The sequence below is a fragment of the Chlorocebus sabaeus genome, chromosome 10 (genome assembly GCF_047675955.1).
Source record: "Chlorocebus sabaeus isolate Y175 chromosome 10, mChlSab1.0.hap1, whole genome shotgun sequence".
In the NCBI taxonomy this organism is placed as follows: domain Eukaryota; kingdom Metazoa; phylum Chordata; class Mammalia; order Primates; family Cercopithecidae; genus Chlorocebus; species Chlorocebus sabaeus.
The window spans coordinates 27,944,265-27,968,197 of NC_132913.1; the positions used below are offsets into that span (position 1 = coordinate 27,944,265).

Here is a 23,933-nt window from a genome sequence, read left to right on the forward strand (position 1 = left end):
AGAGTCAGAAACAGGAAATATAGAAGGTGACATTTTATAGTATAGTAAAGTGATAGGAACAGCATTCAATGCCTCATCTTTCAGTCCAGGGTTGGCATTTAAAAAATAAATGTGGTCATCATAGAAATAAATGAAGTATGATGTGAGAAATGCAGAATAATAATTACAGGTGCAGGTAAAGAAAAAGGGAGGCTAATTGATATGATAGTGAAGGCCAGATGTGACGTAAACAGATTTTGTTCAAAGCGAAGGAACACTAAGTTCAAGGACGTTATCTGGAGGAGTGACATAGAGTGATGAGATCCAGGCTTAATTTCAACTATAGTGGAAAGTAAAACAGAGAACAGTAGAGTCAGAAGGTGTTATTGAAAATTTGGGGAAGATTGAGAAGTGAACTAAGGCATCGATATAAATAATGAAGTCATTCAGAAAGATTTCTGAGAAGAGGAAAAGCAGAAGGAAGACCACTGGGTTTAAATTGCCCAAGGAAATGGAAAGGAAAAATAAGATGTAGTTACAGGAGGGTAGTGAGTAACACAGCTTTCTCTACATGTCCTTGACATGCTTTTACATTGTCAGTAAAGTATGGGATTACACATTGTAAATTCTATTTTATAAAAATCTTTAAAAGTTAATAATGTTTAGACAACTAAAAGTACTGAATTGAATATGGCAGGAATGACAATCTAAGCCACTTACTATGCTATACTAGGTGTTGCAAATAAGGCTAACTGGGGAAAAAAAATTGGCATATAATCTCATCTTTAATTATGTCACAGTTAAAGCTATGCAATTAAAACTCAACTAAGAAAAAAATCTCTAAATGGATTTCTGTCCTGAAAAACTGATATCCACATATTTTTTTCTTTTAGTACAGTTATTTTAATATATTCTTGCGTTCTCTCTCTATTTTTAACCAGATATACTGAAAAGCTCACAATAGCAGGTTGAATATGTAAATAAAACTTCTTTATTTCCAGTAAGCTTTGTTTATTCTTGCATATAAGTCTAAAAACACAAGACTTTCATATACATATTAGTAGGTAAATAAAATTGCAATATTTTGCTTTTTCAAACAATAACAGACCAACTTCATTCCTGCAAATTATGATTATCTTTCAAGGGGAACCCTGAATTCACTTGTGTCTTTGCTTATTTCCACAGGTGCTCTACAGTTTTCTTAGAAATTTTGAATTAATCACCCAGCCCGTCAAAGACCTATTTATAATTCACAGTACATTGATTTTATCTGCTGATTTCTTCCCATAAATCTCTCAAAAAGAAAGTTCTAATATGTATACTTTCTTTTATTATTTCTTATGAAAAATGCTGCTTCTAATCCTACATCACAAATTGTTTTCCCTTAGTTGTCACTTACAACTTACCTCATTCAAGTCAAAACTACAAAAAAAAAAAAAAAAAAAAAAATCAACCAATTGTTCTTTTTACACAGAAACATGGGGTTATTTAAAGTGGCTTCATAGCAACTAATTATGACACACTTTTGAGAAAAAAAAATTCAGCATTATTTGAGCTACATGGGTAAATACTTACAATCTTGAAGGTAACAGAATCAACCCAATGTCATTAAATCTATTGACGCCTTTATAGTTTTGTTATTTCTTTTCCCCACTAAATAATCTTTTTCCATCTCATTTTATCTCTTCACCATCACATATAGATTGATTTGCAGCTCATGGATAAACCAGGTATGATTATCACAATCTACTATTAGTTTTCAAGAAACATAACAGATAAAACAAAAAAAGAAAATGAGTTTTACAAAGCGAGGCCATAGTTTAATGCATTACTTAGGAGCTTCTGGAAATAGAATAATAACCTATCCACTGCATGGATTGCAGAAGCTACACATTCTTCCCCTCCAAATATGTTTGCAGCCCATTTTCAGCTCCTCCCAATAAGTGAGTCTGTTTCTCTATCCCTTGAATCTGAACTTGCCTATGTAACTTGCCAATGAGACATTAGTAATTGTTGTGCAATCAGAGATTTATAAAATATCTTCGCATATTGAGCCAGCTCCCATGTGGAACCCTGAGATCATCTCAAGGCATCCTACTGGATAATTACAGACTTGTGGCCTAGTTACTCAGCACACAGTCTGCCAACTGCCAGGCATATGAGAGAGGCCATCTTGATCATCCAGCCACCATCTGACCCACCAGCTGGCTACAGAAATGTGAAGAGCTAACACAGATGAGAAGAACTACGTGGCCAGCCCATAAATAGTAGAACAAATAAGCAGTTGTTTTATGTCATTGGATTCTGGAATGGTTTGTTTTGCAACCAAAGTTAATCAATATCAACTAATCATTGAAGTCCTAGATTATAAATTAAAATAAAACATATTTAATTAAATTTAAAATGACATTCAGCAGAGTGTTAAAGCAAACTAAATATGGCCTGAGAAGAACTTCATACTTCTGTATTTGAGTCTCTGTGGACGAACTGCAACCAAACTTAATAGGTAAAGAAGATTGAAAACCTAATTTAGGAGTATGCACCTGTAATAATACCTGAGCCTTGTCCAATCCCAGTGGCCATATTTCAAACATTCATACACAGCTGAGTGTTCAAACTGTGTTCAAATAAGGCAACACCAACCTGTAACCAACCCAGCTATTCTGTACCTCACTTCCAATTTCTGCATGTCATTTCCCTTTTCTAAATCTATAAATGTTCTTCCACCACGTGGCTGCACTGGAGTCTCTTTGAATCTGCTGTGATTCTGGTGACTGCCCAACTTGTGAATCGTTCATTGCTCAATTAAACTCCCTTAAAATTAATTTGGGTGAAGTTTTTCTTTTAAACAACAGAAATAATTCTGGTCAAGAATTAGGAACCTCAGTATCCCCAGCCTCCCTCACCTACACAGAGCTTACATGGCAGTGATCTAATATTGGGATGCTAATTCATATATGAATCACTATCCACGAGTCCACCCAGCATCTCTATCTTGTGATGGGTGTGTCAGTTTTCCAGCCTCATTCTGTTCATCCTTCTATCCACTCCTAATCAGCCTCACTAACTCTAATAATTTCAGAGCCAACCACAGGTTTCTAGTAAAGTTCAAGTTTTATAACAAACATTGGCTATAACTCTCTTTCACATGGATATAACTCAGGATTTTCTGATTCTGCAAACAGAAACTTCATTAGATCCTCTAACATGATGCACTGGGGCAGTCTACCAAGCCTGAACACCTATGCAGAAAACTTTTCAGCTTTCTGTCTAGTTATGGTTATAATTCTCATTATAAAACTATTCCATCCCAAAATATGCCTCATTGACATAGGATTATTCTGAGTTGAAAGCAATTGAGAAACAATAGACACAGGAAAAGCTCATCCATCTAAAGAATATCAGAGCATACATTTCCCTTCGTGAAGGTGTCCTCCTCTCTCAGACCTGAAAGAAAAACCTTTATCACCAGAGAAGAAGAAAGCACCAAGGAGAATTCACACGAACAAAACCTTACAAAATAACCATTATCTTTCATTAATTTACAGCATGTATTTATCTTCCCATAATTTACAGCCCATAGAATTCCCAACCCCTTTCCTTTGGCTAGTAAAGTCTCCACAATTTCTCATGCTTTGTTAAAAGGGCATATAACTCTTCCAGTTCTATCTAACCTTTTCTTCAGGTCTTTACTTTTTTTCGATGAATGGCTCCTTGCACATGCAAAGATTAACATCAAACAAAATTCATATGCTTTTTCTCTTATTAACATTTCTTTTGTCAGTTTAATTCACAGATCTCAGCCACAGAAGCTAAGAGAATAGAGGAAATGATTTTTCTTCCCCAAATCTACAACAGGACATCTTTTGAGATAGACTCAAAAAATTTTGAATTCATGGAAACCAGACTGAAATTAATTTATACTTGCAACAAAATAAAGAGGAGATTTCATATTTTCTTTTCCTTTTCACTAATCATGACTGATTCCAGGTTCTACTCTCCATAATCAATGACCATGTAACCCTTTCTCTTCCTTTGGACCATAAAAATTAACCTATGCTTCCCATCCTGCTAATTCTCTATGACAACTTCATCTTTTATTTTTACCCTTTTCCTATCTTAGCAAGTTCAGTACCTAATCAAACAATGCTCTATTAGACCTTTCCAATCATTGTAATTATCTAAATAGGTAATCTTAAAATTGATTTAGCTAATAAATGTAGAAAAAAGTATCCTTTTCGGTTTTATGAAAACTGAAACTTGAAAAGCTAAAATTCTTACATTTTGAGAATGACTGTCTGTATTCTATAAGCAAATTAAAAATACATGCATTCTATAAGCTGAATTTTTAGCTTTTTTAAGTCAGAAAAAGAATAATTAACAAAATCAAATGTGTTTTGAAACACTCCTAAAAAATAAGCAAATAGCCCTTTTAAAAGAAGCAAGAAAGATGTTTCCAGTGAAATATAATTATAACTTAAAAGTGAAATATTGGCTGGTCACAGTGGCTCATGCCTGTAATCCTACCACTTTGGGAGGCCGAAGTGGGTGGATCACTTGAGGTTGGGAGTTCAAGACTAGCCTGACCAACATGAAGAAACCCTGCCTCTAAAAAAAATACAAAATTAGCTGGGTGTGGACACTCACGCCTATAATCCCAGCTACTCGGGAGGCTGAGGCAGGAGAATTGCTTGAACCTGGGAAGCTGATGTGGTGAGTCAATCTGAGATCATGCCATTGCAATTCAGCCTGGGCAACAAGAGCAAAAACTCCACCTCAAAACAAAACAAAACAAAACAAAACAAAACAAAGTGAAGTATTGCTACCAGGAGTCTTGAAAAAGCAATCTAAAAATATTATAAAGCTATTATTTACAAGTTTTAATCCTAATCACAAACATGGGAATTATATCTCATGGCAATTTGTTGACAGTATCAAGATGGAGATTAAACAAAGGTCAATGTCTATAAATTAGAGAAAAGAAGGGCAGATAGGAGGCAACTATCCAAGTCTTTCAACATGGTTGCTAATGCAATTAACTCCAAACATGCATATATATGAGATTTGACCAATTAATTTACTAATGGTATCTATGTTAATATTTAAAAATGATTATCTTGAAAATCATTTATTTATATTTACTTTATTAAATGTCCTAGATGTATAGTAGAGAGAATAATATGACTTGACAAACCTTACCATTTTGCTATAAATGCTTCATATTTTTAAGAACAAACTTGTTATAGCTATTGTTGAAAATAGAGTTCTCTCAGTACCATTCTCTTTCTTTTCTCTTTTCTCTCTCCAGAGAAAGCAAGATGTTGATGGTGTATGATTTTTAATGTGCTTAATTTGTAGACTTTGAACTAATTTTAGGCTTACAGAAATCAAAAAATTAGTACAGGGAGTTGCCCTCTATTTCTAATGAAAACATCTCACATAATGATTATATAATTATCAAAATAAATTGCTAAAATTTGAAAATACTACTATGTTATTTCAAAAACAATATGTTGTATTGTTTACATATTTTTCAACATCACATCAACCATAATATCACTTGAGAACATTTTTATTGTGTTGTATTGTTTGTTTTAATCAAATTGTGTTTAAGATAACTATGTAAATAGATGTAACACTAGTTCTTTTTTTTTTTTTAAGTACTGCACAATGAACCATTATTCTCTCTAAAAGTGTGAATTGCTGGGTGAAAGTATATGTACCATTTCACAATTTCAAAATATTGCAAATAGCTCTTCAGAGTGGTTGTATAAAATTGTCATTTTCATCAATGACAATCAATGGGTGAAATCAATGGGTGAAAGTATGGTTTCTCCTCATTACAAAACTTTTAAAAACTTTTCTCAAATTTTGGGTGGATAATCTCATTGTTTCATTACAAATTTTCTTGATAATTGGAGAGATTGACTATACTTTATTATATTTTCTTTTCTGTCCCCTAGCATAACTTGTCCATATTTATCTTCATCTCTGTAACGGTACATTATATAAACTTCAGTTGTAATCCTTTGTTGCTTTTAAGGATTACAACTATACACCACTAGTATTTTGTTTTGTCTTTTAAATTTCTTCATAGCTTCTGCTGCAAAGAGTTTTTAACTTCAGTGAGATAAAATATACCAAACTTATATTTCTTGATTTGTTTCAGTGTATAATATGTGAAATCTGTTCTTACCCTGAGTTTATAAAGATATTCTATATTCTTTGATATTAAAAAAGCTCATCATATTTACACCATTAAAATGCTTGAAATTTATTTTTGAATATAGTTTGAGTTGGAGATAACATTTTGTTTCATTCTTTGCATATAAACTGTTCTAGCATAATTCATTACATTCAATTCATTATTTTTTATTTGTAATGCCAACTAGGCAATGTATAACCAATTTACATACAAGATATATATATGGATGGATCTGCCTCTGAGCCCTCTGTTCTTTTCCATTTAATTTTTTTTATTGGTAATATTATATTGTGTTACTTTAGCTTTTTAATAATAAAGACATTTTTCAAGGAGAGACTACAAATGCATATTACTTCAAAATTGCCTTTGCCATTCTTGACATTTTGCTCTTGTATGTGAATTCTACTAACAACATGTGCAGTTTCATTTAAAAAAAATCATTTTGGCTGTTTTTTGTTTGGTTTTAGAAACAGGGTCACACTCTGTCACCCAGGCTAGAATGCAGTGGTGCAATCATAGCTCACTACAGCCTCAAAACCCCGGACTCAAGAGATCCTCCCACCTCAGCCTTCCAAGTAGCTGAGACTACAGGTGTGTGCCACCACACTGAGACATTTCAGCATTTTGAATTACATTAAATTTACAGATAATTTGTTCCATAGCTATGGAAATTAATTTTTTTGCATCATGAAAGTAACATTTTCCCCCTTTAAGATGATCTTTTATGTCCTTCGCAAACGTTTTATAATTTTCTATGTTAATGTTTTGTGCATAGTGTGTTGTTATTACTACCTTAAGAGTAGCTTTTTAAAGATCACATTACTTTTCTTTGGTGGGGGACGAGTGGGGGGAGTGCAGTAGCAGGGTCATGCTCTGTCACCTAGGCTGGAGTACGGCGGTGCAATCTTGGCTCACTGCAACCTCTGCTTCCCAGGTTCAACTGATTCTCATATCTCAGCCTGGAATTACAGGCATGTGCCAACATGCCTGGCTAATTTTTGTATTTTTAGTAAAGACAGGGTTTTGCCATGTTGGCCACGCTAGTCTCGAACTCCTGGCCTCAAGTGATCTGCCCACCTCAGCTCCCCAGAGTGCTGGGATTATAGGCATAAACCACCGCTCCAGGTCTAATCACATTTCTCAATTAGTCATTGAATGTAGGTACACCACTTGAATTTATATTAAGCAATGTTCACTTTTTAAAAACATCTCTATGCTATGTTTGGTTAAAACACAACATCAGAATGCATCCTACAAAATAAGCATATTGTTTGGTAAAAGGGAAACATATATACTTCGTTACAATGTAAAATGTGAAATTTGTTAACTTGGATTACAGGTATTTGAGGACACTTGTTTAAGTTTGAAGCTGCTAAGTTTCTTAAGCCATTACTTTACATTTTTTTTTATTAGTGGGAACATATAGATATACTGTTACTGACTTTGTATTTCTAAAAGAAATGTTATTTCCCTCCATCTTTAATAATTCAGTTAGTTAGAGAATTATATATTTCCTTAGTAGTCTGAAGATTTTACTCTTGTTGCTGATGAGAAGTCTGTTTAAATACCATTGTCTTCCCTCTGCAGATAGTGTCTACTACTTCTGGTAGCATCTTAAGATTTTCCTTTTTTCATGCTGTTCTGAAGTTTTTCTTCAATTACTGACTTAATTTTATTATTCTCAATGCTTACAGCAAATTTTCTATGTTGAGACATTTCTTTCTTCATTTCTAGTAAACTCTGTGTCATTATCACTTTGAGTATTACTTTTCTACCGTCTTTCTCTTCTTTGCCATTTGTCAACATTTATTAGCTAAAAGACTATAACATCTATTAGTTTATCCTCTAAGCCTCACAAGTGTTTTCATGTTTTTTGTATCTTACTGTCTCTAACATTAATTAATTTCTTAATTTTTATTAATGAATTAATTTCGTATTAATGTTTATTAATGAAAATAGCATCTTATTTATGCATTCTCCCTTTCACTAGTCCAATATAATTTTTATTTTATCAATTGAGATTTCTTTTTAATTTTAATTATAGTGTTTTTTTTTTTATTTCCAAGATATTTAATTGTTTTAATTTTAACAAATTGTTTTCTGACATATGCATATTTGGCCTCCTGGATGTCCCTATTTCTTGTTCTTTTAATACTTTTTTTTTCTTTGCCTCTTTGATGAACCCTAAGTAAATATTCTTCAGATTCTTCTACCATTTTCATTTCCATTCATCTTCTGCTTGGTGATTTTTTAAGCTGTCTTTCTTAAGAATCCATGTGTTGTGGAAATTGAATTTGAGTATTCTAAAGGGGTTATTTTTTTAACATCTTTTTCAGTACTCACTTCTCTCTGCTGAGTGGTTTTAGAATGGACTTCATTCAACCTCTGCGCCTTAAAGTGCAGCCTTCTCTTTCATAATTCATTTGAGTTTTTGCTCCACAGAGCATATGAGAGCTTGCAGAGTCCATAACTTGCAATGGATTCGCATCAGAGCTGGACATAAGGCTGTTTCTGTGGCCTCTAAGCCTCCACGGTTAGTCACTTCCAACAAGTCACTGGCCTAACAGTAGATGACACAGCTCTATTTCAGCCTTGCTTCCCTGTGGGGCAGCATTCCCCGCTCCTTAGTTTAAGTAAGTTTTTTTTTTAGATCCTGTCTCTCTGTAGCATCTATGTAGCCTGGAATCTCAGAATTCTGTTTCAGTCATTGTCTCTGCTTTGTATTTCTGGTCCGTTTATCACTTAAAGAAAAGTCCATCTTGCTTTTTGAGATGAGCTATCTCTATCTAATTTTCATCTTAAATATATTTTACAAATCATTACTGTGGTTTTAAAGTCAGAAATGGCCTGAAAGTGTAGACTTTTAACAGTGTCTTGGCCAGGGATCTTGATTCTTCATAGGAAAAGTGAATTATTGCATTTTCCTCTTTTTATACTGTGAACTTCCGAAGGCTAGAAGGAAGACATTTTCATCCTTATTCACTCACACCTAATAATCTATGGCACACTGTAAGCACTTCATATTGAATTGTATTTAATGTATTTAATGAATTGTATTTAATATATTTAATGAAATATTGAATTGTATTTAATGGCTCTTGTCATCTTTTAAACCTGAGGCCAAAATGTTCATTCTATGTGAATTGGGAAGTTAAAGAAGAAAGCCTTTATCCCATCCATTTCTTATATTCAGCTATATGAAGGATCAAAGTCTGAATCTGATTGTGACATTTAGAACTCTCTGATATTTTTAATACTTAAAAATATGAACCTAGTTAAATATTTAAAACATGAATACTTAAAAACACGAATATAGTTTTGGGTAACAAGTTAGAGATGTAACAAAGCGATATATAGTTCTTCAAATTCAATAAAGTGGAATACCTAGATGGAAACACATTTTACACCTTACTTATATTTATTTGTATGTGCCAATAACTGGGTGTTTTGGGGGTTTTAGTTTTGATTTGTTTTGTCTGTTTTCTTTTTTGGTCTGGCAAGTTAAACTACACATTCGCCTAAAAAGTTTTCAGAGAGCATTGCAATGGTTAAGCAAATGGCAACTTCTTAGTAGGAGGTGGGGTGGGGTAGGGAGGATATTTAGAAAGATTCATACAAACTATTAATGCCGACTAATTTTAAGTTTTAGTCAGACCTTAATGCGCTACTTTATATCTATAATTATTGTAATTATTTCTGATTGTCTAACTACCCTAATTCATATGCTAAAAATAATTTAAGACAAAGATCATTATCCTCAGTCAGGGGTTGTCAATCCCTGGACCACAGACCAGTACTAGTCTGTGGCCTGTGAGGAACCAGGAGGCATAGCAGGAGGTGAACAGCAGGTGACTCAGTATTATCACCTGAACTCCACCTCCTGTCAGAGCAGCAATGGCATTAGGGTTTCATAGGAAAGCAAATCCTACTATGAGGGATCTAGATTGTGTGCTCCTTTTGAGAATCTAATGCCTGATGATCTGGGGTGGAACAATTTCATCCCAAAACCATCCCCTGCCTTTATCCATGAAAAAATATATTCTATCAAACCAGTCCTTGTTGTTCAAAAGGTTGAAGATTGCTGTCCTAAATGATCCACAAATGTGTCACAAATACAGTAATACAATTTTGTATTAAAATCATGCTTATTTATATATTTTTTAAATACCCTTTCTCATAACATTTTCTTAGAAAATGTATGGGATGATTTTCCATTTTGTAGGTAAGGAAATAAACACTTAGAAGCACAGAGGAAACAAAAAGCAAACTGTGATTTGAACTTCAGGCTCAACCAATGTTTCAAACTCCTGGCCGTCCTGTTTCACTTTCTTCCATATGTTTCAACACTTCCCTACAGTCGGTAAAGTGGCATGGATTCTACTGGTTTTGATTTTGGATGAGAGGATTAGAATGATTTGGTTGTGTATATATTTTAATTAAAATGTTTTCAGTTTAATTTACTGAAACGGGATCTAAAATATGACAAAACTTCCTAGGGCATCTTTGCCTTCAGACATGTCCCTCACAATCCTTACACTTCATCAAACCTAAATATAACACAGAGTGATCTCGTGAAACATAAATACTACTTTTAATACTCTATTATATGAATATATATATATATATATATATGCATTACAACACTCTCTTTTTTTTTCATCATCTTATCTTGGATATTTGTACACCAACATTCACTAGAGCATTATTCATAACAGCCAAAGTGTAGAAACAATCCAAGTGTCCTTAAACAAATGACTGGATAAAAAATACGTGGTATGTACATACAGCGAAACATTATTCAGCCATAAAAAAAGAATAAAGTTCTAATACATGCTAGAGCATGGATGCACCTTGAAAACACTATGCTAAATGAAATAAGCCAGGCACAAAGGATAAATATATGATGATTCCACTTATATGAAATTTCTACAATTAGCAAATTCATAGAGACAGAAAATATCTATTACTAAGGCCCAGGGAAAGGGGAAAATGGGGAGATATTGCCTTACACAAAGTTTCTACTTGAAGTGATAAAAGATTTTCAGAAATATAGTGTTAATGGCTGCAAAATACTGGGAATGTAATAAAAGCCACTGAATTGTACACTTAAAAACAGGTAAAATCTCAAATGTTGTCTTATATATGTGGATATACATGTATATTTATCCCAATTTTAAAAATTATAATGTAATATATGAAAAAAGATTGAGTGTGCACTTGGTGGTGCATTGTATGATGTGTAAACTATACCTAAATAAAACTGTTTCTTTTTAAAGCTGCTTATTTTGGCAGACCAAGACATTCAACATGTCATTCCCTACTTCATCTCACACCAATTAATGCCATATTACCTGCATTTCAGTTGCACCAAATGACTCCTTGTCTGCTTCATGCTTTTCATGTCTTTGTACTAAATATTTTCTGAATGCTTAGTCCAGAAGAGTAATTTTCAGTCTTTTTTGGTCTAAGGATCTTTACACTCTTAATCATGATTGAAGGCTCCAGAGTCTGTGTATGTAGGTCAAGTCTATATCTATTTACTGTATTCGAAATTTAAACTTAAAATAAATTGCTTTAAATATTTACCAATTTTTTTAAAGTTAGAATAATGCATCAGTTGTGTTCATCTAAATAGCACCTTCTAAGAAAAGTAACTATTTCTTAAAAAAAAATAAGAAAAGATCATTGTTTTACAATGTTACAAATATATTTGTCTTACTAAAATACAGCTGTATTCTTCTATCTGCCTCTTTATCCTCTCATTGTGTTGTTTTGGTTGAAGTATATGAAGAGAATCCAGCCTCACACAGTTGTGTAATTGGAAAAGAGAAGAGTGTTTTAATAATAACCTTTACAGATAACTGGGTATTCTTTCATACTACACCTACACATGACGAGTGGTAGTTACCTAAAGGTTAGTTGCAGTGTAGAATCTGAAAACATGGTGATGAACTTTTCATCCTCTATTACATTAAAATTCATTGGTCTATCTTGCACTTTGAATAAATCATTTACTCATGCATGATTTTATCATGTCATTTGAAAATATTGCTTCTCTAACTTATGCATATCTTCTAAATGTTGACAGATTTCATTATGCAATACCCTAAAATCACATGCATTAATATTACCACCATCTCAACAGAAAAGCCTGTTAAGTATTGGGAAGCTGTCAAGGTTACTGTGGTGGATACAAGACTTCTAATGTTTTACTTTAGAGTTTGGTTTTTACCATTTGCAACACATACAATAGGTCATTTACCCTGAAGTGACACACTCACTGTATTCATTCTTTAGAAAGTGTCCACCACACATTCAGGCTTGGATAGCTGTAGTTTAGTTATTCAAATCTAAATTGTTATTTAAAAAATGATTAAATAAACTAGCTTACCTTTAATATAGAACTAGGTACAGCCTTTTAAAAGCATAAGATGAAGACTCATGCAATAAAATAAAAACTTTGCAATATATAGTAAGCAAAAAAGCAGTTAGCTGAGTAATATATTTAGTATCATTCCACTTTTATAATTAAAAATTTCACACACATAACAATATTCTGGGGCATGTCACATGTCAGTTATGGGTAAGTAAAAAGGATTAATGGTTTCAGAGATGAGGCAGGGATTTCATATTTAAATCCATATTATTTGAACACTCCACAACAAATTTATATATTACTTTGCAATTTAGAAAGCAAAGAAAAAAATTATTTCCATACAGTGAAATTGGAAGAGTGGGAAATATATGGAAATCACACAAAGACATCAAGAAGAAAGTTGTGTGAGGAATAAGAAGATGGTTTTCATTAAACTTTAATGACAAGAAAAAAGTTTCCCTAAATTATGTGGATAATCCACACTGAACATTATGCTTGAATAATTTTGTCCCATAAAAACATTAAAAATACTAGATCATTTCTGTAACATTTTCTCATCAAGTCTGCTATATACATACACACACACAAAATAATCTCTGATGTTTGCTTGAGAAATCATGATTAACTAAATATTACTGAACAGATATTCTTAAAGATACAATTTGCCCACTGGAAAAAAAAAAATCAATTAGAACAGTTTTATACTGAAAAACTATTTTTCATGAATTTTAGTGCAGTTATTTATAAGAAACAGTATGATAAAATATATTAAACCTTCCATGGTTAGAAACTAATAATCATAATTTGCTGTACATGCTAGCAGTTAATTGCTTCTTTGACATTTGGCGGTAGGGTTGGGGGGCGTTGAATGATAATAGTCACATTAATTTCTCAATATAAACTCTAGGAAAACGTAATTGCTACATGCAATTACCACTATTATGTCTCTAGTAACCTAAATGATATCGTTTCCATATAACTATTTAAAATTAAATTATTGTACTTACTTTCAACAATTACTTGTCTGTCTTCCCAGTTGTCTTTAATAAGCTGTATATTTCCAAAGTGTGCATCACTGTAAAAGATTCGGTTGGTACCTTTTCTTCTTTGATTATAGTCAAAAGCCAAGGCTATGACATTCTTGAAATAATGTGGATTCTCATATGGCCTTACTGGGGAATTTAAATTGGTTTCATCAGAAAGATGTATACTTTTTAATATTGTTCTTCCTGAATATAGCAAATAGCCTTCATGCCTCAGGCAAGTAACTCCATCTTCTGCCAAATATCCATGGGCACAAGCACAAGTTCTCTGGGAATTTCCTCGATAAAGACAGAGTTGCTTACAGCCACCATTGTCCCTGGCACAAACATTGGTCCCTAAGGAAGAAAAATGATACACACATGCACGTGTTTATGTTTTTCTTTTGTTTTTCAAACAAAATTCTCCATAAAGAAATATTAAAACTTTGATGTTGAGTATTCTTTTTATTCTTAATTATAAGTTGATTAATAAAAAATTTAAAAAGTACTGTTTTTTTAAAAAAATCACAGCAGTTTAAATCTTGGGTTTCTTATTTGGAAAATCATATTCTGTTTCATTTACCATCCAAGTTAAGCATCAAATTTTTCCCTTAATGAGCCAGTTAAGTATATAAGTCTTTTTTGAAACTTGATCCTTAGGTTATAGTGTTTCATACGTTGTTCATTCAAAACATGAATTGATCTCACCAGAAATAATGCACTGCTTTAAACCCTATCTATGAGACATGGAAAGTATCAAATAAATCTATGGCTACAATGAGCCTAACCTCCTAAATATGTTGAGCATAAGTTCTTACTCCAATTTTAAGTGAAGATATAAGATGCACTTAAAATTTATTCACCAGTCTGATTCTTCTCTGTGAATTCATTATTATCTCCAACATTATTATAACTTCCTTTGATATAAACAAGTTAGTCACAATTTATTTTAATGGAGGTAAACACATTTTAAATACCCAAATCATTATCCTATAAGTTTAAAATACATATTTTAAGGAAGTAATGACTTTGGAAATATTTTACACTAACAGCATGAACTTTGGGGTCATAACCACTTATATATAATATGATTCATATTATGTATAAAAATTTCAACTGCCTTTTACTGTCTAATATCTTACTTATGCTTTTACTTTTTATCCAATGAATACATGTATCAAGTTTTTCTATATTCCTTAGCCAAAACCTATAATCAAGACAGCACAGGTACATGTAACATGTCCATGTGTCTGTGCTGTCCTGGGCAAATACGCTTTTGTATGAAATATGACATATTTATTGTATTATGCTACTATATGATATTTGTAGGAAATTAGATGTAAAGATAAAGTTTTGAGGTTTTAGACTCACATAAGAATTTCTAAGTTTGACAGACGTTTTTTAAAAATTGGAGAGAAATCACATAAAATATATGTATTATGTATTCTTTCAAGAGTGCTGACCTTTCTCTCTTACTCGGTTAAATATTTTAACCTCCTTCAGGTTGACTCCAAGACCAGTTCTCATGGTTATCGTTTCTGTGGCATCATTCTTGTGGCCCCTTCTGACGGACCCGTTTGCATGTGCTCTGCCAAAAAGTTGAACATACATGATCAACAATCTTCGACTAATTAAAGTCAAGCCAGTTACTTAAGCTGAAGATAACAGATGGGCCAACAGAAGGAAAAGAAACCAACTTTAGTCTGTGATATTGAAATGTTTGAGCTTGGAATAGCAATAGTGCCTGCCTTTTCTGTGGAAATTACATGGCTTTGTGAGATCCTTTGTGTGACCTTGCTAAGAAATGGCAAATCCTACAAGGGTAAAGCAACTGGCACTGAAATAACATTTTGAGACTCAAATACTTATAAAAAAATAAATTACCTGTCAGACCAGTAGATGTAAGCCCCAAAGACTGCAACTGAAAACATATCCACATTGCTTCCTGACAGCACCACCTCGCGATGCCCTCCAGTCTCAAGGTCGATTCTCTCTATCTTGTCTGTGCGAGCATCACACCAGTACAATTTATTTTCCTAAATATCGATTGAGAAGTCATGTTACAGACTATTTTTGATTGTTTTATTAAGAAAATAAAGGAACACTGAAAGTGGGTTAATGAAAGTTGTCAGCTAATGCACTTTACTGAAAAGAAATCCAACAGACCTCATAGTCAATGGAGATGCCATTTGGCCACGCTATTCCCATGCTTACAAGGACAACCTTCTCTGAGCCATCCAAACGAGCCTTTCCAATACAGGGCATTTGTCCCCATTCAGTCCAGAACAAGAGGCTGAAATTAAATTGTAAATTTTTAGTATTTATGTACATTTATTTGTAGTATGCAGAGCTATACAAAAAGACATTACTAATAATAACAGCAGTAACATTCACACTAGAACAAAAATAATACATTTCAGAAGTTAATATACAGTGTGTTTGTTTCCAATAAAATAATTTTAGCGTAAAAAAGAGTTAACCAGTCATAGAAATCATAGGATGCACTCAACATCCTACCAAAATACCTTTTGTGCCTGCTCTTTCCTGTCTCAAATGCTCTTCTCCAACCTGTTTGCCTAATTACTTCCCACTTTTCATGTCTCAACTATTTCTTTCCAGAAGTCTTCTGTGTCTTCCCTGTACCATGTGCTCTGTTTCACAACACAGATTAGAATGGCAAATTTCCACTTGTATTTCCTTACATTATCATTTATTATAAATAATTTTTGCCCCCACTAGACTATAAACTCAACAAGGCCAGTGATCACTCCTCTATTTTTACTCACTGTTACTCTTTCAGCACCAGGTAATTAGGAATGTTGTGGTAAATACATATTTAATTTATGAATATAGACATGAATGCATCATAACTTTCTATTTTGTCCACTTAGACTGCTAAATGTAACTATTCTAGTTTGAATTTTGTTATCTTGTGAAGTCATCTTAAAATACAGTTTTATGCAAAAGCAAAAATTCTTATTTTAGTAATTTTCTAAAACAAAATGTAATGGGGGAGGATGTGGAAGAAAATATCATGCAGAAGGAACACACAGAGTATGCCAAAATGAAACAACATGTCATAAAATAAAATGTAGAAAAGCAGAATGTGTATAATCCATGTATTTCACTCATTCATTCAAAAAATTCAATATTCATAGGACTCTACAGAAATCCATGCTTTTAGATAAATGTAATTCCTTCTTAATTCTTAATTTGAAGTTACATCTACTGAAGGTTTTATCCAACTATCAGACTCAGCAGTGAATAAAGTTTTAAAAATATGGCAAGCATTGATTCAAAAGCTGGGTGTATATTTCCTAATTATAAAAAATTATTGTTAATAGGTATATTGCACCTATTTTTTTAATAGGTACAATTTTTATTTTATTTATTTTTTTAATTTTTAATAGGTATATTGCACCTAGACAGTGAACATAGTCCCTAATGGGTAGTTTCCTGCCCCCCACAAGTAGTCCACAGTATCTCTTGTACCCATGTTTATGTTCATGTGTGCTCAATGCTTAGCTCCCATTTATAAGTGAGAACACGTGGTGCTTGCTTTTCTGTTCCTGTATCAATTCATTTAGGTTTATGGCCTCCAGCTCCAGCCATGTTGCTGAAAAAGGGCTGTTTTCCTTCTTTGTATTGCATCATAGTATTCCACGGTATATATATACATTTTCTTTTGCCAATCTACCTTTGATGGGCACCTAGGTTGATTCCACATTTTTGCAATTGTGAAAAGCAGGGGGATGGACATATGAGTGCATGCGGCTTTTTGGTATAATGATGCATTTTCCTTTGGGTATATACCCAGTAATGGGATTATTTGAATGGTAGCTCAGTTTTAAGTTCCTTGTAAAATCTCCAAACTGCTTTCCACAGTGTCTGAACTAATTTACATCCTCACCAACAGTGCATAAGCATTCCCTTTTTCCTGAAGCCTCATCAGCATATTTGAATAATATATGTGACTAGTCACATAAGAATCAGTGAGACTGCAAACAGAAAAATTAAAGACTTATATTTTGTTTATACTCACTAGAGTTATTTAAGTACAAATTGATACTTAACTAAATAAAAATATATGTATTATTTATCTATATTGTTTAATTTGTTTTAATAGCTGATATTTTTCTTGAAAATGCTGTGAAAAATAAACATGTTAGAATTTTACAGACAAACAAAAATGAGGTACGGCTACAATCTCAATTTTATTAATCCTGAAGAAAATTTCAATCATATTTACAAGCTTTATACATCAGAAAGGAAAAACTTTGTAGCATAAAATCCAACTAATATTTTATTGGTAAGATATTATCAAAGAAGGCATTTAAAAATCTACACTTTTATTAACGTCAAGACTTTTAAGACTTTAAGGTATGCTCTCATTGGATGAAAAATATTATTCCATATAAAATAACTAACTGGCAGATGAAATGCATTGCTGCATTTAACTTTTTAAGGAAAAATATGCATTAAAATGGCAGGTAATGTTATACTGTGAAGGAGGCACTGTGAGACCAGGGCAGACATATGCTAATTCATCTAATCTGATTCTTATCATCTATTTTTAACATACTACAAAGTTCACATAAATAAATAAATGTGTATATTAAATATTTTACTTAATATTAATCTACTTGCAAATGCACTAATAAAAATATTATTTTGAGTGAACACACCAAATAAACTATAGGTTGGTGCACAAATAAATGTGTTTATTGCTATTAAAAGTAATGGCAAAAAGCACAATTACTTGTGTACCAACCAATCTACTTAGCCCTAATTCTCAGAGCTATAGTAATTATGATTAGGAAGTAAATGATTCACAGTCCACATGGCCAATAAGAGGGCAAGCCAAGAACCCCACTCAGGCTCTACTAATCCAGGCCTAAATTGTCTTCCCTAGGATACGTTGTCTCACTAAATAGAAAGATAACACAGAAATATATAATGATATTATATCAAATGGTATTTTTCTGTAGCTATAAGATGTGTAACAAGAAATCTCCATATTTAAAACCACAAAACAGGCCTGACACAGTGGCTCATGCCTGTAATACTAACACTTTGGGAGGCTGAGGCAGGGGAATCACTTGAGGTCAGGAATTTGAGACTAGCCTGGCCAACATGGTGAAACCCCTTCTCTACTAAAAATACAAAAGTTAGCCTAGCATGGTGGCACGTGCCTGTAGTCCCAGTTACCTGGGAGGCTGAGGCAGGAGAATCATTGGAACCCAGAAGGCAGAGTCTGCAGTGAGCCAAGATCACACCATTGCACTCCAGCATAGGTAACAGAGTAAGACTTAAGGAAGGAAGGAAGGAAGGAAGGAAGGAAGGAAGGAAGGAAGGAAGGAAGGAAGGAAGGAAGGAAGGAAGGCAGGCAGGCGGGAGGGAGGGCAGGAAGGAAGGAAGGAAGGAAGGAAGGAAGGAAGGAAGGAAGGAAGGAAGGAAGGAAATACACAAAAAACAAATAATGAAAAAAGTCTTAGCATTGAGAAAGAAGTCTCTCTCTGTTTTTTTCCAAGTAATCCCTGTCTTTTAAATTTGTGATACTTTTATGCAAGAGGCTGAGATAAACGTAAAAAAAAAAAAAATGTATAAAATTATTCTAAGTAAAACCATTTTTTAATCCAGAATTTACACATTTTTTTTTCTGTGGAAAACAGTAGTGATTAGATATACTATCATTATATGTGAAGCCAAATCTTACTGTGTAGGAATCACTTTTAGAGCTAAATAATTTATCAACTGAATAAAAATAAAAGGTTTTAAACCTATCAAAATTAAGCAAACATTTTATGTCAAGGAAATAATAATTTATTTGCTCCTTAAACTGAAATTGAAAGTAAAGAAATGAATAGAATTTGCACCTTGAGAATCTTTGGGGATTATAAACCAAATGTAGAGAAAGAACCCTCTCTGAGCTCATAAAACTGCATGAAAAGACCTGTCATTTAAGGTAACAATTTACATAGATGCACCTGAGATATCATTAATGAACATAGATTCTTGGTATCTAAATGTGGTCTTCAGCAATAGGAAGAAATGAAAATATTTGTACCTGGTTTTTGAGACCCTACTGATATTAGTATTGAGTGACAAAATTACCATTGATTTTGAACCTATTTGAGTTCAAATTGTGCAGTTGTGAAATACGTGTTGACTACATGATATAGCCAAGAAAAATTGATTTTAGAGTATCAACTGTGTACACGGAGCCCTACTAAAAATACTTTCTCAAATCCAGAAAACATTAAACTTGTCCAAATCAAATGCTATATTGTATAATTGAATTTTATGTAAATAATCAAGTAGTATTTGTTAAACTAAACTGAAAAGTTCTTTATTTAAATAAGTTTGCACTTACAAATTTAAAAACATATAATTTCAAAAGGGACATTTAAATGTGGCTTTCAGAATTATAGAAATTTTATCAGTAACTGTCTTAATACAAATATTTGTTTTGTCTTAATTAGATTCTAACAGTTTTCGGCAGGAAAACGGTGCAACGAACACATATCATGAGTGAATTTCCAACTAATCATTGACATTTGGATAAATAGGTAAAAATATCACATTTGGTAGCACTGGAGTGCCCAAAGACCTAGCAAACTCTTAATGGACCCTGAAAGTTAATTGTATTTATTTTCTGACAACTGTACAGACTGACATCAGAATTAGTTTAGATTCAGGTATACACTTTTCAGGAAAAAAAAAAAAAAATTCCTGTCACAAGCAGTTATATTCAAGCTGAAAAAATACACATTCAAATTATTATAAATGCCCATGAATAAATTTGAGAAAGCTAACATTGGTGACAAAGCTCTGATTTTTGTGTGAGAAGGGTAATACGGTGAGAGAAAGAAAATAATAAACAAGTCTTTTTTTGTAAGAGAAACATTATTAAATTTTATCCTTATACTCTACATATACGAGCAGTTGTGAAAAGCAAGAGTAGTTGGAATTAATCATTTTATCTGGATTTAAAATTATCTTCTTTGACTGCTAAACTGTTTCCCTGGAGCTCAAATTTGAGTTGCAATTTTTACAACAAATGTGTCGTTTCTTCCTACTTTTCTGCCTTCCCTAAGTGAGTATGATTTAGATCCTTTGTCACATATGATAAAGAAAACCTGAAATAACCAAAAAATGTTCATGCTGGCACAAAAATGAAGATCAGGTAATTCTCTTATGTCGGCAGTTGGCCTTGGTCAAGAAGAGAATCGAGAATGTCATTGTGTCCTCTCCTAGCGTGGGGGTCAACAGTGGGTTATCCTATCTGCAAAAAGTAAGAGAAACAAAAAAGAAAGCAAAATAAAAACCCTACAGACAAACAATAGTAGCTAGCCTTTACATGAGCATAAGCTTTTAATTTCACAAAAGTTGCTTGTAATTTCCAACTTCTTAGCAGATGCACTAGAATCACTCAAAATTCATACAAACCGAATACTTTATAAGTCAACATGTTCATGGTTACATCTTCAGATCATAAGTAAAATAAGATAATATTATAAAAGTTTGAACACATTTTATGAGTAAATGGACATGTTTTTATCCCCTGAGGAACAAAATGAAATGTAGAGCTTTCTCTTTTTCTCTGAGGCCTTCTTCACATTTTCTGTTTCTTCATTTATGTGCAGTTTTGTTTGAGAAAGTATTACAGGCCTATCCCAAATCATTTTTCAAGTCTTAACTATGTTGCTATTGATTAAAGAATCCTGTAATATAAAAAGCACTCAACCACAGGGAGCAGAATGCTGTGCTAAAAGGATGAAAATATAAAAGCAGTCTACGCTTGGACACTACTGCACTTTGCAAATTGTTTGTTATTGTTGGTTTTGTGGTTGATTATCAAACTTATTCTTGCACTATACTCATGCACTCATCAACAAATATTTAATTAGGTATCTATTATGTGCTAGGAGCTGATGATACAAAATAAATTGGATTTAGATACCCTCATGAAGTTAACTGTTTAATGGAACAGGTAAATGGGTAAATAAGTATCTGAGAAACATGCTGATTAGAAATATGTAACATTTGCTAGTCTCTTTAAGTCGTAAATGTAGGGGCTTGAACAATGATAATGTTGAAGTGTTGTGGTGAAAAAAGTTGTCTTTCCTGTAAACAACTTCCAAAATATATTTTTTTTTCTTTTAGGCCAAAATAAAGATATAGGCCATTTGAGTTGTTCTTTCTGTTAAAGCTTCAAAATTATTTATTTGTTAATTTGCCTCTTTCTTGGTCTGCTATTCCTAAGTTTACCTTTGAACCTTTCTTGATTCACTACATTGTGATTTTGAGTAATTATATAGGACAATTATTATGTGTATGAATAGCACACACTGGAGAAGCGGAAATTATTCACAAACAAAAAATATTTATATATATGTATATATATACACACATATATAATATTTCATAGCACATTAAACTTATACCGTGTTATAGTTAATTTTTCATTTTATATATGTATTTACACCCTGCTTCATTGCCCATCTTCTCACTTAAATACCTAACATATACATGTACATATAATATTAGCTTGTTCACATTTATAATTTGCTTGAAGAGTTCATGTTTATGCACTTTTGTATATTCAATATATATTTGATATTTTCCTATAACTATGAATTTACCAAATATTTAACATTTAGCTGCCCAGAGCTTATACTTCTAGAGCTCATGAGCTGACTTAGAATTATCAAAATATTATACAGAAGTTTTTAATTTGTTTCATGACTTGCAACCTATCTTACCCAGCATCATTCCTATGGTAAATCAAATTTATTCCATTTCCTTTACATATGTGTTCCCTTGCTTTAAGATGCACAATATACTCTAAGAGATGGTATCAAACTACACTACACTGTTGTTATCTTAACAGGTGTTAAGCTGTCAACCAAGACCTTTTATATATTGTTGAGCATACTAAAAAATTATATACATAATCAAAGACCATTTGAAAATATGTACTTGTAGAACAGCAAGATCCCATGTCAATTTGAATCTTTGCTATGGAAAGAAAAACTTTTCAGCACATTATTTACAGTCACAGAAATATAGAGCTAAATTAAGAGAGGCACCATACATCCTGGTGCTTAAAAGGAAATAAAACAAAATTACAGTATGTGTGTTTCAGTTAGAGATTACATACCATGGGAAGTTAACCAAAATTTTTAACATCATAATGGGGCTTCCTATGCATCTTTTTGTTGTTAGTATTTAATGACTTCTTAGCATGGATAAAATTATTATATTTCAATTTTCACAAAGCAAGTAATACCAGAGGAGGAAGAGGAAGTGGAAGAGGAGGGGGGTAAGGGCGAGGGGAAAGGGAGGGGGGAGGAGGAAGAAGAAGAAGAACAAGAAGAGGAGGAGGAGGAGGAGTCAATGATAGATGAAAGAAACTGATTTTTTAAGCTAAACTAAACTCATACATGATTCCTATTTTGCATTTGGCTACATTTTAAAAGAGTTCAAGTCTCTATTGTTCAAAAACAGGATTTGTGCCCACTTTTCAAGGCATGTTTTTATTTTGAATTCTGCTAATTCACTCCATTGTGGTTGGCATTTTCCCTTGGCAATACCATCTGCCATGTTTTAGCTTCAAACAGAATATTAAAATACTGTACTTTATTCCTATGATATAAATGTTGACACTTAAATGTCTATGTAATATTACCTGGAAATCAATGTTTGAATAATTTTACAAGACTTCATTTTTAAGTCTTTCATTTTCTCTCTAAATTCAAGTCAATAAACATATGGAAAAAGTATACGGAGACATATATCTCTAATATTTCCGAGCAGTAATAAATACTTGCTGGAAATAAGTTTAACATTTAAATAAGTATATCTACTATTAACTATGAATATGGAAAAAATGTATCCATGTGAATAATTAATATTTTTAAAATGCTGTTAAGAAGAAGTAAAAATATATGAGAAAATAATATTTAGTGCTACATATGTCAAAGATTTCTTGTTTTGTGGACTCACATGTAATTCTCGTTTTGAGGTCTCAAAATTAAGAAATCAAGAATATTTACTGAGATCCTCCCGCTGAGTCAGTGCTGAGCTGGTAGTTGCAATAGAGAGAAATAAAAAAAATCTAACAATCATCTGGAGCAAAGAAATGAGAAGACTTGTTGACAGATGGAAGTAGGTGATGAAAAAATACTGGAAAATCTAAAGTTTCAACCTCTTTTGTGATAACACGAAAAGAGATACCATTTTTAAGAAAGGAAGGCAGCAGATGAGAGGTAGGGGGACATTTTAAGTTTCAGTGACAGATATTCAAATAAATAACTGAAAAGGATATCATAAATATAAATAAAGGGGT

At 32.6% G+C, this 23,933-nt stretch overlaps 1 protein-coding gene across 1 annotated transcript in view; it reads right to left on the minus strand.

Moving 5' to 3' along the window:
* LRP1B (LDL receptor related protein 1B) overlaps window positions 1-23,933 on the minus strand; it is a 1,897,925-nt gene that overhangs the window by 452,408 nt on the left and 1,421,584 nt on the right. The window contains exons 38-41 of the mRNA XM_073019651.1: window positions 15,749-15,875; window positions 15,467-15,618; window positions 15,046-15,170; window positions 13,568-13,939 (exon numbers count right to left, since the gene is read on the minus strand). Of these exons, the coding sequence (XP_072875752.1) occupies window positions 13,568-13,939; window positions 15,046-15,170; window positions 15,467-15,618; window positions 15,749-15,875 (776 nt within the window). The remainder of the gene's footprint in view (window positions 1-13,567; window positions 13,940-15,045; window positions 15,171-15,466; window positions 15,619-15,748; window positions 15,876-23,933) is intronic.